A 16,009-nucleotide genomic window follows, 5' to 3' on the forward strand; every position below is an offset into this window, starting at 1 on the left:
ATTACTGTCATTGTTTACTCGTACTTAATGTCCAGCAGAGACAGGCGGCACAGAAAGATGGCGGCTGCCTTGCTGAGAACAGGACGACTTTGCTCTGTGAAGGTAAATGCTGGAACATGTCTGCGTGAACAGCTTCTGCGTGTGGGTCTGCGTCTTGAGTCGACGGACTCGTTTCAATTCATGGTTTAAAAAGGCTTGCGCGTGTTGCAAAGCAATTCACCGCCAGAACACTAGGTGGAAAAACATTTTTTGTTGAAGACGACCTAGAGAGTGACGTCTTTGTGTGTGGAACTCGTTGGTTTGTTCATTTATTATACATTATCGTGGAACACTTCCAAACATGTGTATCAATACTTTTTCGCGAGGCTGCAGCCTGGCACTAACGAAACATGTGGACAAATGGTGATATTCTGTTCACATTGTCATACAGTGACGTGCACTTAAGAAAGTAATATAGGATAATATATTTAGTGAAAGATTGGCACAATCTGGATTCAATCCCTGTCGAGCACAATAGTAACACGTTTCAAGACAACTGTGCTAAGCGGTCGGCCACTCGAACATGAACGATTGCATCGATTTCTCTTTATTTCATTATGAAATTTTACACTCAGCGGCTACGAAACATTTTGGTTTAGGGTGAACAAAGACAACTAGGAATGCCTTTACGTTTACAGGGAACATGGACCTTGTATGGGGCCCATCCGTGGTGCCATGCTGCCAAGTTGTTCTGCGATTTAAAAAAAAAAAAAAAGGAACGTTTTCAAGTGCAGAAAATGTGAGAGTACGTTCATATCCTCATTGGTGCTACGCAAATGTATTGTAGGTCCTGTCCACTGTTTGTAAAGTTAAAGCTTTCCAATCATTTACTCTGCGTCAAGTCAATTTTTGTCAGTAGAAAGAAGTTATATGAAGTATGTATGTTTCCACCAATATTTATTCATTTACAATAGGTCAAACGGACCATGAATAAATCAAAAGGTGTGTGTGTGTTGTCAGTGTTTGTTGGCTGACAGCTGGAGTAGAACACCTGCAGCTGTGGCTCTTGGCACAAAATCTGGAGGTTCTAAGAAGTCATCAAAAAAGAACCGCTCAGGTAGGTCTCAGAGTCTCTGCTGCTGTCACAACTATTATATATATATATATATATATATTAGGGCTGGGCGATATATCGGTATAAACGAATATATCGATATATTTTTTAATGGGATATGGAATTAGACAATTTCGCATACATCGATATATTTCAATTTGCGCTCTGAAAGCAAGCTGCCGACCCGGAGCGCTCTGCACTGCTTCTCGCCCTCGCCCCGCCCATCCTCTTTGACGCGCAGAAGGGGGAGGGGCATCACGCGCAGAGGGGGGAGGGGCAGGGACACACACTTCAACAAACATGGAGGAAGCAACAACGTCTGCGCAGCGTGCGGAGGAGGAATTTGTTCGTTAAAAAAAGCAGTGGCTCAGTTATTTGAAGATGGTTCGGATTTAAAGTATCCGATGAGCAACAAAACAACGTTATATGTAGGGAGTGCCATAAACAGGTTACAGTAGGGTTGCCAATCGTCCCGCATTACCCGGGACATCCCGAATTATGGGCAACTTTGATTTGTCCCGGCCGGGACAGCTCCAGTCCCGATTACCAATCACAGCCTGCTAAATCAATGACGCGCGAAAAACTCCTGGTTGTTGTGAAGTTGTGACGTATCTGTTAAAATGAGCAGTGAGGCTGGCGCTGCTCATTGTGCGCTGCCCCCCCCCCCCCCCCTCCTAAAACAACGGCTCAAACCGCTATACGAAGAGTGTGTGAAACTGCGCGCTGCAGAAGCCGCGCGCCAGAAGCAACCCGAACAAGCTCCAGCCCCGAAACAAAACTCACTGCAAACCTCATTTTCCCGCAGTGTGCCTTATGAAAAGAAAAGTGACAAGTGGTGTACTATAACGAAAGCGGTGTCCTATCACATTGCTAAAGATATGGTCCCTGTTGCAACTGAACAAGTCGGATTCAAAATGCTGCTGAAAACGATTGACCCGAGATATGAGCTTCCCAGTCGCAACTACTTTGCAAGAGAAGCACTGCAAAAAATGTATCCTGAAGTCAGACAGAGCCTTGCTGACCGGCTCGCTAATGTGACCCATTTTGCATTGACCAGCGTCCTACATGAGCGTGACAGTTAACTTCATTCATTACTGGGAGATGAAAACAGGATTTTATTTATTCATATGTGCACCTTATGGAGCTTTGTTTTCAAAAAATACTCCTGTTATACACTATTTATGTTTAAATAATATTATTTGAACGGCTGAACATTTGTTTATTGTTTCATTTAATTTATTATTTATTCATTTTTATTTATTTGATTTTTCAACTCCTTACTGAAATAGCTGGTTTCAATTAAACGACTGATGACATGTCATATTTGGCTTTAACTTTGCTTTGACATTTGTGTTCAGGTTTTCTTCCCTTTTAATGTGGAGAAAATATCGGGATATATACCGTATATCGATATCCAGCAAAAATATACCGGAATATGACTTTTGGTCTATATCGCCCAGCCCTAATATATATATATATATACACGGACCATGAATAAATCAAAAAGCCATACCATAAATGAGTGGTTAAGATAAATTATAAAGTTGATCTGACAACGCCCTAATAGATACCTGTCCATTACTGTGTAGCTCCGCCCCAAAGCCTCCCCTGATTAATGGTCTGTTTGACCCTAATTGGACCATTATTTACTAATTGAATTTTCCCAATACCTAAATAAAAGTAGGGCTGCATTTCAAAATTATAATAATATAAATGTTCAAATAAAGTGCCATTTGGACTCTGCAGTCTCAGCTAATTATCAATAATAAACCAACGCATTTTAAAAATTGTGTGTATATATAATATACACTCACCGGCCACTTTATTAGGTACACCTGTCCAACTGCTCGTTAACACTTAATTTCTAAGCAGCCAATCACATGGCGGCAACTCAGTGCATTTAGGCATGTAGACATTGTCAAGACAATCTCCTGCAGTTCAAACCGAGCATCAGTATGGGGAAGAAAGGTGATTTGAGTGACTTTGAACGTGGCATGATTGTTGGTGCCAGAAGGGCTGGTCTGAGTATTTCAGAAACTGCTAATCTACTGGGATTTTCACGCACAACCATCTCTAGGGTTTACAGAGAATGGTCCGAAAAAGAAAAAACATCCAGTGAGCGGCAGTTCTGTGGGCGGAAATGCCTTGTTGATGCCAGAGGTCAGAGGAGAATGGCCAGACTGGTTCGAGCTGATAGAAGGGCAACAGTGACTCAAATAACCACCCGTTACAACCAAGGTGGGCATAAGAGCATCTCTGAACGCACAGTACGTCGAACTTTGAGGCAGATGGGCTACAGCAGCAGAAGACCACACCGGGTGCCACTCCTTTCAGCTAAGAACAGGAAACTGAGGCTACAATTTGCACAAGCTCATCGAAATTGGACAATAGAAGATTGGAAAAACGTTGCCTGGTCTGATGAGTCTCGATTTCTGCTGCGACATTCGGATGGTAGGGTCAGAATTTGGCGTCTACAACATGAAAGCATGGATCCATCCTGCCTTGTATCAACGGTTCAGGCTGGTGGTGGTGGTGTCATGGTGTGGGGAATATTTTCTTGGCACTCTTTGGGCCCCTTGGTACCAATTGAGCATCGTTGCAACGCCACAGCCTACCTGAGAATTGTTGCTGACCATGTCCATCCCTTTATGACCACAATGTACCCAACTTCTGATGGCTACTTTCAGCAGGATAAAGCGCCATGTCATAAAGCTGGAATCATCTCAGACTGGTTTCTTGAACATGACAATGAGTTCGCTGTACTCAAATGGCCTCCACAATCACCAGATCTCAATCCAATAGAGCATCTTTGGGATGTGGTGGAACGGGAGATTCGCATCATGGATGTGCAGCCGACAAATCTGCGGCAACTGTGTGATGCCATCATGTCAATATGGACCAAACTCCCTGAGGAATGCTTCCAGCACCTTGTTGAATCAATGCCACGAAGAATTGAGGCAGTTCTGAAGGCAAAAGGGGGTCCAACCCGTTACTAGCATGGGGTACCTAATAAAGTGGCCGGTGAGTGTATATGTATATATATATATATATATAATATCCCACTGCCCCACTTTTTTGCTCAGTGGGAGTCTTGAGTAGAAACGTTTGACCATTCTGGATTAAATGCTCTACTCTCTCTGTCCACTTTTCTCTTTTTGAAGAGCCCCATTTGTTCCATTTTTTTCTCACCCATCCATTTCTTTCTTCCCCTTAATCCTCTTATTTTTTTCCTTCCATTTTTTATTTGGAATTTGCCGCTTTCTCGCTGATCTGTCTGTACTGTTACCATCTCACCCTGCCTGAAATGCAAATACTCGATTGATCAAGGGTTTCACGTGGGAAGCTGCAACTATGAATTTACTTGGACTTAGACATTAGCACGTAGCATTATTTTCCCCTTCTAACTTTCTTTCCTCAGGTTTTGACCGCAAAGCCGAGATCCTCCTTTTGGCGCTACCACGATATGGCAAGTCTGGCGGTTGTTAGTAAATCTGTTGCATTTGTTGCAAAACCAGCAAAATCATACTTAAATCAAATAAATGAGAAACCCAGAAGTACACCGTGGACACTCTAAGCGAACGGGTGGCTTGGGTGTCTCAACTAAAATCATAAAACTGATTCAGTCGTCCTCCCACTCAGCTCGCTGTTGTGACGACTGCCATGGAGTACTGACGCCCGGCACAGACTTGCCAGTGTCACAAGGAGGATCTTGCTGTCTCTTGGTTTTGAAGAACACTTTGTCACTGGCCCATCAGGAGACCATTGTTGGATTTGGGTCATTTTGATAATAATGTGTTCCTTTTTTATCTCAACTGCATGTGTGTCGATTTTGTTTTAAATGTCTTTCTTTTGCTGTAAACTGGTAACCAAGACCACCTTTCAGTATGTCACTGGATTCTCTGTTTAGAGTAGAATGTGTAGGATGTGTTGAAAGTTGGCATTTTTTCATTTGCACCTAATACATATGTTTTAAAAAAATCTGTCTTTTCTGTCTGCCCTCTTCCTTAGTCCTAGACAAAGATCAGACTAAAACATACTTCGATGTAGAGAAACTTATCCAGCACAAGTCATACGAGTTTCCCAAGAACGGATCAGCAGCCACTGCATCAGCTCAAGCTGCAGCTTCACAAGTCCCAAAGTCCACGCCCACTCCTGCTGCACCAGAGACTGTGGCAGCCACCCATGTGGTAGAAGCTCTTGCCACTGAGGTTGGAGTCACACCTTTTATTGAGGCTGTTGCCAAAGCTGTACTAGTGGCTGAAGTGGTTGCGGAAGCTGTACCGGTGGCTGAAGTGGTTGCCGAAGCTGTACCGGTGGCTCAAGTGGTTGCCGAAGCTGTACCAGTGGCAGAGGTGGTTGCCGAAGCTGTACCAGTGGCTCAAGTGTTTGCCGAAGCTGTGGCAGAAGTGGTTGCCGGAGCTGAACCAGTGGAGGAAGTGGGTGCCGGAGCTGCTCCAGTGGCTGAAGTGGTTGCAGAAGCTGCACCAGTGGTTGAAGCTGTTGCATCTGTTCCTGGAACTGCTGCTCCAGCAGTGGAAGCTCCTGCAGCTGAAACTCCAGCAGAACCTGCTGTCAAAGTTCCTGTTGAAGCTACACCTGAACCCTCTGCTACTGAAGTAGAAACTGAGGCTGCAGCTGAAGTTTCTGCTCCCGTGGGGAGGTCGGAGGAGCTGGTGGACCCTGCTCCAGTGATAGCTGAGGCTTCAGGAGAGGAGCAACAGGCGGGCGACCCAGTTGAACCGTCTGAGGGTACACACCACAACCTACCCCTCCTCCACAATCCTTCTATTTTCCTCCCTGGACTCTGCAGTCTACCAGCACTTATTTTCATCACATATCTATGAATATATAGTTGTTTGTGATGAGTGTAAGGATAATCCGTAAAGATACCTGACATCACAAACCCACGACTGTTGGATCTAGTTGGGTTGTCCTTTTGATCCTTCCGTACTGCTCACTTATTCATTCTAGCCCATAAACCTAAAAATTGCTATTCACTCCTGCCCCACATGGTTGGGTAACATTTAATTTAACTGTTGTCTAAATGTTGCATGTTTTCATTGCACGGCATTATGGCATAGTTCCTTTCGGTAGCCTGTTTATTTTTCACCAATGTCTGCCTTCTCACTACACTCATTTCCTTTGTTTTCTAGATCGTTTTACCATGTTGCATATGTCACTGATCTGTACTTTCCACCCTTTTACTCGTACAGAGGTTTTAAGATCCTAACTTTCATTAGTCTTCCTTTTTAAAAATATCCTCAAACGTCATAAGATTAATTCTTAGCTCTGCCAATCTCCAAAAGCTATTGTATTATGGGACTTTTATTACTTTTTTATTGGTGGTTGTTGAAGACTATGATAATGTTTACAGTATGTTTCCAGTGGAGAAGGAGACAATTGCAGATATCACCGTATTTATTTTATTCCCTTTAACTTCTCTCCTAATTTGACCCTTACACTTTGCATGATACAATTAATACACAATCAGTCCCTTTGTGTGTGATCCTATCGTTGGGTGTATTTAGGTAATGTGTAAATGTAAACTTTATAACCAGCAACCTGGTTGTTGTGTGTTGAGCCAAATATGAAGATTTTATATTTGCTCTTTGACATTGTTAAGATGTTTTTACTTTACAGGAGCTCTGTTCATGTGTTGTCCACCATGACACACAGCAACCTTTTTAACTTGTCCACTAACTTTTAAACCTTCTTTCCTATCTGACCCCTACTTCGTCTTTGTTAGTTAATATTTTCATGTGACAAGAAATTACATTTTATTTACTTTCTTTTCTGACTCAGGTCAAATGGACCCAATCCAGAAACTCTTCTTGGACTCCATACGCGAGTACTCCACAAAAAGCCGGTAAGTCTCACTAACTCTCCTAAGAAGCTTTCGTGTCCTCCCAGTTGGTTTACAGGCAGGTAACGGCTTCAGCTAACCTGGATGCAACAGAGGTTTGAACTGTAGCTGCTTTATCAAAGCAAGCACAAGTTCAGCTGGATATGAATAGTCTAGGTGTCCAACGGAAGTCTGCCCCTATCCACAGGATTCAGATCAATGCTCTATGTGTAGCATTCAGAAAATTAATAGGATATTTGATACACCTGTCTGACTTTCAGTTCCACTGACGAAATCTTATCGGAGCAAACAATGTATGCTTCAATATCCGTCAGATGTAACCACCGTCAGTGGTCGTAGTAATCATAGTAACAGCAGTCATAGCAATAGCTGTACACTGAAAAAAGAGAAGAGTTGGACCAACTTAATTGAATTGTTTCAATTGGTAACACACAAATGAATTATGTTTTTCCAAATTAAGTCAACAAGTTATATTAACACAATTGCTGTTAGTCAGATGTTTGTAATAATTTGATGGGTTTCAAATCAATGGTTTGCATTAGTTTAACTAGAAATTCAAACAAGTTAAGCTGAAGTTGAAGCGAATTTTTGTATTAACCATTGTATAAAATTGTACTTCAATACAAATAAAATACCTGTCCTAACAATACAATTTTAAGTTGCCTATAAGAAAAAAGTTTTTTAAATGTATTGCATAAATGTAAATGTTCAGTGTTTTAAGAAAATGCATATGCACAAAATGCATAACTATGCTAAGCCACATTTGGCATTCTTTAAAATATTAAAGATTTTTTGGAACACCACAAAACGTAAATGTAACCTTTTCCCCACAAATAAAAGGAAGCATTTGTATACAGTAAAAAAAACTGCTTCTTTAAAGACTAATTGTGAAAAAATATTGTCTTTTAATATTAAACATTGTTAATTAATTGTTAACATTCTCGATTGTCTTTTGCAACCAACAAAGGCTCAACAGCCAAAGAGGCTAAATTCTGAAATGCCCAATATCTAAACACTATTTATTGTACTCTAAGTCTGCCATACAGATTATGGACCTTTGGGGACATCTTGTGCTCCTCAAGCTCCATGATAATCTTCTGGAGCGCTTCAAAGGTGAAATCAAGTAGTTTTTGGTAGGATAGGTTGAGCGCATATATCAACCCTAGAAGCAGGGCAAGAGCTGATGCAACGGAAGTTAGTTGATGCAACAACTCCACACCCTCAATGGCGATGCCAATCTCTTCAGGTGGCTCCTGCAGTCCTTCCCCCTCTTTCCGAATGACAAACACTGCCATAGCGGTGTGCTCCGAGTCCCTCAGAGCATTATCTGCTCTAGTATCCTACAGATGGGTACACGAAAAAGACAAAATATAATTGGCATCACTTTGCACTATTATGCATTAATCATGCACCAGGTATGGGACACTCATATCACTGGCCTGAGTGCTACAATGTGATAACTTACTGATTAGGCAAATTCCTCATTTTAATCGGAACACAAAATGAAAATCCACAACCTCTGTTAATGGAAAAAAAGTTTACTAGGGTGTCAATTATTTAAGACAATGGCAAAATAATCATAACTATATGTGACCAAATGGACACTGAAACACTGAGTAATACCAAGAGGTGACAATGCCACTCTCTTTGAGGGGAGAGACCCTGAATTCAATTACTTTTATGCTTATGGCTAAAAATCCCATGAGGTAAACCAAGACAAAGGCTTCTGCGTGTACAGTCCAATATCACTTTTATTTAGACAATCCTCTTTTTAAAAACACATCAAAAGAATTTATACCAACAATGATTGACCAGGGGCAACAATAACACTTCCAACAATAATAACACTGCACACAGTTAAAAAAGACTGCGGTCAACTCGGCCGACACTCGGAAATCCCTGGTCAACTCAGCCGACGCTTGAATTTTAGTGCACGTTTATGCTGACATTTACGGTATTAAACACGTAACCGGAAAAGAGTATTTAACTAGAAAATGCATTTCCTGCTGAAAATGCGTTGGAATGCAGAAAGCTGAAATTAATTTCAAAAAGTTGCTTAAAGTACAGAAATGAAACAAGCTGAAATTATTATAAACATTGCTGAAAGAATAGAAAAAGCTGAAATACATAAATGAGAAAAGCCCCACTCACCCATATTAGAAGGCCTCATCAAACATTACAGTAAGAACTCCCTTCATGGGGGTTTGAAATGATGAGAGAAGGTGGAGAGAAGGAGGTCATGTCAGGCTGCACTAATCAGCTAATTAGGATCAGCTGTGAGTCACAGAAAGAGCCCCAGCTCGTTGTCGCGGCAACGGAGCAGCTGCACTTAGCTCACAGACAGTTACTGAGAACCCACACCTCAAACAAATGCTTCCTGGAGCAAAACTATTTGGAGTAGCCAAAAAATAATGACATTTTGAGAGACACAAGACTCTACCGAACGTTTGAGTGTAGTTTTTATGTCTCTATGTGTTTTAAAACCGCTCTACCAGCAGTTTACAAAACATGGACCCTCTCTTGTCTTCCGACTTTGTCTGCACTCTAGCGCACACTGTAAATTCGAAAAGGACCCCAAAACTAGTCAAACATAATTAGTGATTATGAAAAAACTATAATAGATAACAAGCAGTTTTTTAATGAAATTGTTAAGACTTGTGTCAACATTTTAAAGTTTAAATGGTGTCTCTAGCTGAAAGATTGGAAAAGCTGAAAAAGTTGAAAGTTGAGAAGAAGAAGAAGAAGAAGAAGTTTTAAGAGGATTTGAAAATTTAATCCATTGGAAACCATGTTAAAAAGTTTGTTTTTAATTTATATTAATTCAATTATAAGAGCTAAAAAGCTGAAAAGTCATAGCACCCCTCCCCTGAATGAGCTGAACATTTTAATATTTGAACGGTCTTAATAGCTGAAAGTGTGAAGGAGTTGAAAGGTGCGGCGGAAGAAATAGAATAAGCGTGTTGAATAAGTTGAACTAGAAAATGCATTTCCTGCTGAAAATGCGTTGGAATGCAAAAAGCTGAAATTAATTTCAAAAAGTTGCTTAAAGTACAGAAATGAAACAAGCTGAAATTATTCTAAACATTGCTGAAAGGATAGAAAAAGCTGAAATACATTAAAAATGGCTGAAAATACAGAAATGAGAAAAGCTGAAATGAACTTGAAACAATTGCAAAAAAACTGAAATGGGAGAAGCTTCTATGAATTTGAAATCACAGAAATAATAAAAGCTGAAATTAATTTCAAAAAGTTGCTTAAAATGCTGAAATTATTCTAAACATTGCTGAAATAGAAAAGGCTGAAATACATTTAAAAATTGCTGAAAATACAGAAATGAGAAAAGCTGAAATGAACTTGAAAGAATTGGAAAAAACAGAAATGGGGGAAGCTTCTATGAATTTGACTAAATGCTTAAATTACTTCTAAACATTGCTGAATCTTTTTCATTCAAACTAAATGAACTTGGTAAATGGACTTGTACACCGCTTTGCTAGTCTTCTGACTACTCAAAGCCCTTTAATACTAGATGACATCTCTCACCCATTAATACACTGATGACACAACCTACCATACACATTGGCACCTGCCAATGTGCACAGAATAAACAAGACAGGAGAAGATCCTGGCAACAAGTCAAAATAAACCATTTTGCATAGTTGGTGAGTGCCTCAAAAGTTTGCAAATAGTGTAGAAATTACTGAGAGCTTCGTGGCGGTCGGTCCCATCAAAAACGCCCCTGGATACTTCCGGATAAGTTAACCGTCATGTTTTGATGACGTCATAGAGATGCGCGGTTTTGTGAAATAAAGATGGACGCATACAGCGCCAATGACTAATACAAGTACTACGTGTTTCACTTGGACAATTAAATGTTAGTGGACACACACAAATACTACAGCCCCCATCTCAATTACAATTGTTCACTACTCAGTGCGCAGTTTCGCCCACCAGCGGACCCCCTCCTCCCCCCTAACCCCGGCTGGTCCACCGTAACTTTTGACGTGCTTATTAACCGACGGACCTTCTTGCGGTCCGATGAAGGTTATTAATAGTATATTAAGTTGACGCTTTGTTGCGTAAAATAAAGACCAAACGATCTCCTGTCATTCGCGTAAGAAAACAAACTCACGTGTCTGCAGCTCAATCACCGAAAGAACAACGTCACGCCCCTCCCCCGTAACTTTTGACGTGCTAACGGACCTTCTTGCGGTCCGCGAAAAGGTTATTAATAGTATCACTCGCGTAAGAAAATAAACTCACGTGCCTGCAGCTTAATGACAACACCGAATGAACAACGTCACACCCCCGCTTTAAGTTTCCAGCGGGGAGTAGCCTCGTTAGCAGTTTAGCTAGCTAGCACTCTATCACTTATCGCTCTCACATGTTTGAAATATCTTACCGTCCAGCCTCCACATTACTTACGGTCTGCTCGTCCCGGGTCTCCGTCCCAACTCACGACACGCACGTCCATGTACGGTTAGCTAAACACGGTTAAACCTACACGTCCATGTACGGTTAGCTAAACACGGTTAAACCTACACGTCCCTGCGCAGTGGATGACTCCTGAGCTGCGTCTTTATGGGCATCGATCAACAGCTGGTCGTTAATTAGCTCACAGCGAAGAGAGTGAAGAGATTTAGACAAAATCCACACCTCAAACAAATGCTTCCTGGAGCAAAACTATATGGGGTAACCAAAAAATAATTACATTTTGAGAGACCCAAGACCCTACCAAACGCATGAGTGTAGTTTTTATGTCTCTATGTGTTTTAAAACTGCTCAAACAGCCGTTTACAAAAAGTGTACCGGCTGTGTTTCTTTTTTTTTTAAATGTATTATTTTTTGTATGGAAGCTTATGGGGCTCGGGGCAGACTTTGTCTCACAATCAGGCTCCTCACGCAAAAAGTAAATAACTCTGAGATTCCAAACTTATACGAGTCCAACCAGCACAAGCACGGCTAATGTTTTCTTTTTAAATGAAGGCTGAAAAGTGAATATTGTGGCCGTAAAGATAAAAGTGCCTCTTTTTTTTTTTACTGAATCCTGACACGGCGCTCACTCTAAATCGCGGGACAATCTGGAAAACTCCACTCTAAATTCGAAAGAAACCCCAAAACTAATGAAACATAATTAATGATTATGAAAAAACTATAATAGATATCAACAAGCTGTTTTTTTAATGAAATTGTTAAGACTTGTGGCAACATTTTAAAGTTTAAATGGTGTCTCTAGCTGAAAGATTGGAAAAGCTGAAAAAGTTGAAAGTTGAACAAGTTTTGAGAGGATTTGAAAATTTAATCCATTGGAAACCATGTTAAAAAGTTTGATGTTTTTAATTTATATTAATTCAATTATAAGAGCTAAAAAGCTGAAAAGTCATAGCACACCTCTCCTGAAGGAGCTGAACATTTCAATATTTGAATGGTCTTAATAGCTAAAAGTGTGAAGGAGTTGAAACGTGCGGCGGAAGAAATAGAAGAAGAAGAACTAGAAAATGCATTTCCTGCTGAAAATGCGTTGGAATGCGGGGTGAAAATAATTTGAAAAAGTTGCTTAAAGTACAGAATTGAAACAAGCTGAAATACATTTAAAAATGGCTGAAAATACAGAAATTTTCTAAACATTGCTGAAATAGAAAAGGCTGAAATACATTTAAAATTGCTGAAATTACAGAAATGAGAAAAGCTGAAATGAACTTGAAAGAATTGCAAAAAAAGAAATTGGAGAAGCTTCTATGAATTTGAAAACACAAATAATAAAAGCTGAAATAATAGAAATAGGAAAAGCTGAGAATTAAAAAATACATTTTTTGTAATTGTGGTACTAGTGGTACTAGCAGCAGTAGAAGAAGTAAGTACTAGTTTCACTAGTATTTGAAAGCAATTGTGGTGTACCCATTGTTGAGGTACAGATAATCATTGAGGCTTTTATTTTGAAATAATGGAATTGGGTGGGGGGGTTTGAGAGACAGACTGTTTGTTATTCAAACCAAATGGACTTGGTAAAATAGATTTGTACAGCGCTCTTCTAGTCTTCTGACCACTCAAAGCACCTTAACACTACATAACATCATTCACCCATTCACACACCAATGACAGGACCTACCATACACAGTGGCACCTGCCCAACCAGTAACTAACATTCACACAGTGTAGTCACAGCTAGAGGAACAATGCTGGGATCAAGTGTCTTGCCCAAGGACACAGTGACATACAGGTTAGCCAGGCCTGGGATCAGACCGCCAACCCTCTGATTGGAGGACGGCCGCCCGCGCTCCCCACTCACCCACAGTCGCCCTAAGCTAAGAAAACTAAAGTTATTAATTGATGGGCCTCATCAAACATTACAGTAAGAATTCCCACCATTGGGGTTGAAATACTAGTAGTACTAGTAATATTAGTAGTAGTAAAAGTCATTTTAGTAATACTACCAGTTGAAATACTAGAAGTACTACTAGAAGTACTAGACATTCTAGTAGTGGTTGTAGTACTATTTGAAAGCGCAATAAGTATTCAACGAAACAGCTGAATCCTAAGCTTTATGTTTAAATAACATAATCATTGCAGCTTTTATTTTGAAATGATGGTATTGGGTGAGTGGGTGGCGGGGTGGGGGGTTGAGAGACAGTATATATTATTTAATAGGCCTCATCAAACATTACAGTAAGAATTCCCTCCATTGGGTTGAAATACTAGTAGTAAAAGTATTTTAGTAATAATACCAGTTGAAATACTAGAAGTACTACTAGAAGTACTAGACATTCTAGTAGTGGTTGTAGTACTATTTGAAAGCGCAATAAGTATTCAACGAAACAGCTGAATCCTAAGCTTTATGTTTAAATAACATAATCATTGCAGCTTTTATTTTGAAATGATGGTATTGGGTGAGTGGGTGGCGGGGTGGGGGGTTGAGAGACAGTATATATTATTTAATAGGCCTCATCAAACATTACAGTAAGAATTCCCTCCATTGGGTTGAAATACTAGTAGTAAAAGTATTTTAGTAATAATACCAGTTTAAATACTAGAAGTACTACTAGAAGTACTAGAAATATTAGTAGTGGTTGTAGTACTATTTGAAAGCGCAATAAGTATTCAACGAAACAGCTGAATCCTAAGCTTCATGTTTAAATAACATAATCATTGCAGCTTTTATTTTGAAAAGATGGTATTGGGTGAGTGGGTGGGGGGGTGGGGGGGTTGAGAGACAGTATATATTATTTAATAGGCCTCATCAAACATTACAGTAAGAACTCCCTCCATGGGGGTTTGAAATGATGAGAGAAGGTGGAGAGAAGGAGGTCATGTCAGGCTGCACTAATCAGCTAATTAGGATCAGCTGTGAGTCACAGAAAGAGGCCCAGCTCGTTGGCACGGCAACGGAGCAGCTGCACTTAGCTCACAGACAGTTACTGAGAACCCACACCTCAAACAAATGCTTCCTGGAGCAAAACTATTTGGAGTAGCCAAAAAATAATGACATTTTGAGAGACACAAGACTCTACCGAACGTTTGAGTGTAGTTTTTATGTCTCTATGTGTTTTAAAACTGCTCTACCAGCAGTTTACAAAACATGGACCCCTCTCTTGTCTTCCGACTTTGCCCGCACTCTAGCGCTCACTCTAAATTCGAAAAGGACCCCAAAACTAGTGAAACATAATGAGTGGTTATGAAAAAACTATAATAGATATCAACAAGCTGTTTTTTTAAGGAAATTGTTAAGACTTGTGTCAACATTTTAAAGTTTAAATGGTGTCTCTAGCTGAAAGATTGGAAAAGCTGAAAAAGTTGAAAGTTGAAGAAGTTTTAAGAGGATTTGAAAATTTAATCCATTGGAAACCATGTTAAAAAAGGTTGATGTTTTTAATTTATATTAATTCAATTATAAAAGCTGAAAAGTCATAGCCCCACTCTCCTGAAGGAGCTGAACATTTTAAAATTTGAATGGTCTGAATAGCTGAAAATGTGAAGGAGTTGAAAGGTGCGGCGGAAGAAATAGAAGAATAATAAGAAGATGAATAAGGAGGAATAAAGATTAGAAGAACAATACTTGGAATGCTTGAAGCATTCCAACTAATAAGTTGATTAAAGAAAAGAAGAACAATACTTGGAATGCTTGAAGCATTCCAACTAATAAAGAAAAGAAGAACAATACTTGGAATGCTTCAAGCATTCCAACTAATAAAGATTCAAAGAACAATACTTGGAATGCTTGAAGCATTCCAACTAATAAGTTGAATAAAGAAAAGAAGAACAATACTTGGAATGCTTGAAGCATTCCAACTAATAAGTTGAATAAAGAAAAGAAGAACAATACTTGGAATGCTTGAAGCATTCCAACTAATAAGTTGATTAAAGAAAAGAAGAACAATACTTGGAATGCTTGAAGCATTCCAACTAAATAGTAAATTCCGGACAATGATAAAAGTGTGTATGTACAGGACCTGACTACTAGGATGATGAATATGAAATAATTTTACTGTACAAATTTAGAGATTTCTCCAAAGTAAAAGCCCTATAATTGCAAGTTCAAAAGCACCATTTCTGAAATACCGTAAATGTTAGCATAAACGTGCACTAAAATTCAAGTGTCGTCTGAGTTGACCACGGTTTAACACATCATTGGATTAAAACAAATGTTTCACAAGACGAGGGAAATTAATCAATACATGTTCATTTAAACTAGCTAACATTAGCATGACAAAAGCTGGTTTGGTTCAGTTAACGTTGGTTAGTTTTAAATACTTGGTCACTTCATTTAGGGAATAAAATCAAATGTAACCAATTTAGGGGGACTATTTTATATCCAACATATTAAAATAATTTGTACACAAAAAATAAAATGGAACACTAGACTTACCTTCTATCCAAGTCGTAACGAGATGAGAGAAAATGGAGGCTCAACTGCTGAGGAAAAATCTGAAATGGTGTGGATGCCATGATGTCAGATGCATAACTAAGCATAACCTAATTGACGCGGTTTTACTGAAATGAGAATAGCGGGTTAAGAGAACAAATCATAATTTCGAGTTGATTTAAACCACAAAAGTATA

At 39.6% G+C, this 16,009-nt stretch overlaps 1 protein-coding gene across 8 annotated transcripts in view; it reads left to right on the forward strand.

Annotated features, from left to right (window-relative positions):
* si:ch211-140m22.7 (uncharacterized protein LOC570370 homolog) overlaps positions 1 to 16,009 on the forward strand; it is a 53,600-nt gene that overhangs the window by 361 nt on the left and 37,230 nt on the right. For 3 of the 8 annotated variants that reach the window (XM_062564950.1, XM_037489481.2, XM_037489477.2), the window contains exons 2-4: positions 36 to 102; positions 5,102 to 5,842; positions 6,896 to 6,959. In XM_062564950.1, the coding sequence (XP_062420934.1) occupies positions 36 to 102; positions 5,102 to 5,842; positions 6,896 to 6,959 (872 nt within the window). Of the gene's footprint in view, positions 1 to 35; positions 103 to 999; positions 1,097 to 5,101; positions 5,843 to 6,895; positions 6,960 to 16,009 lie in introns of all 8 variants that reach the window. The other 5 variants (XM_037489479.2, XM_037489480.2, XM_037489478.2 and 2 more) reach the window with 5 other exon arrangements.

The sequence above is a fragment of the Pungitius pungitius genome, chromosome 10 (genome assembly GCF_949316345.1).
Source record: "Pungitius pungitius chromosome 10, fPunPun2.1, whole genome shotgun sequence".
In the NCBI taxonomy this organism is placed as follows: Eukaryota; Metazoa; Chordata; class Actinopteri; order Perciformes; family Gasterosteidae; genus Pungitius; species Pungitius pungitius.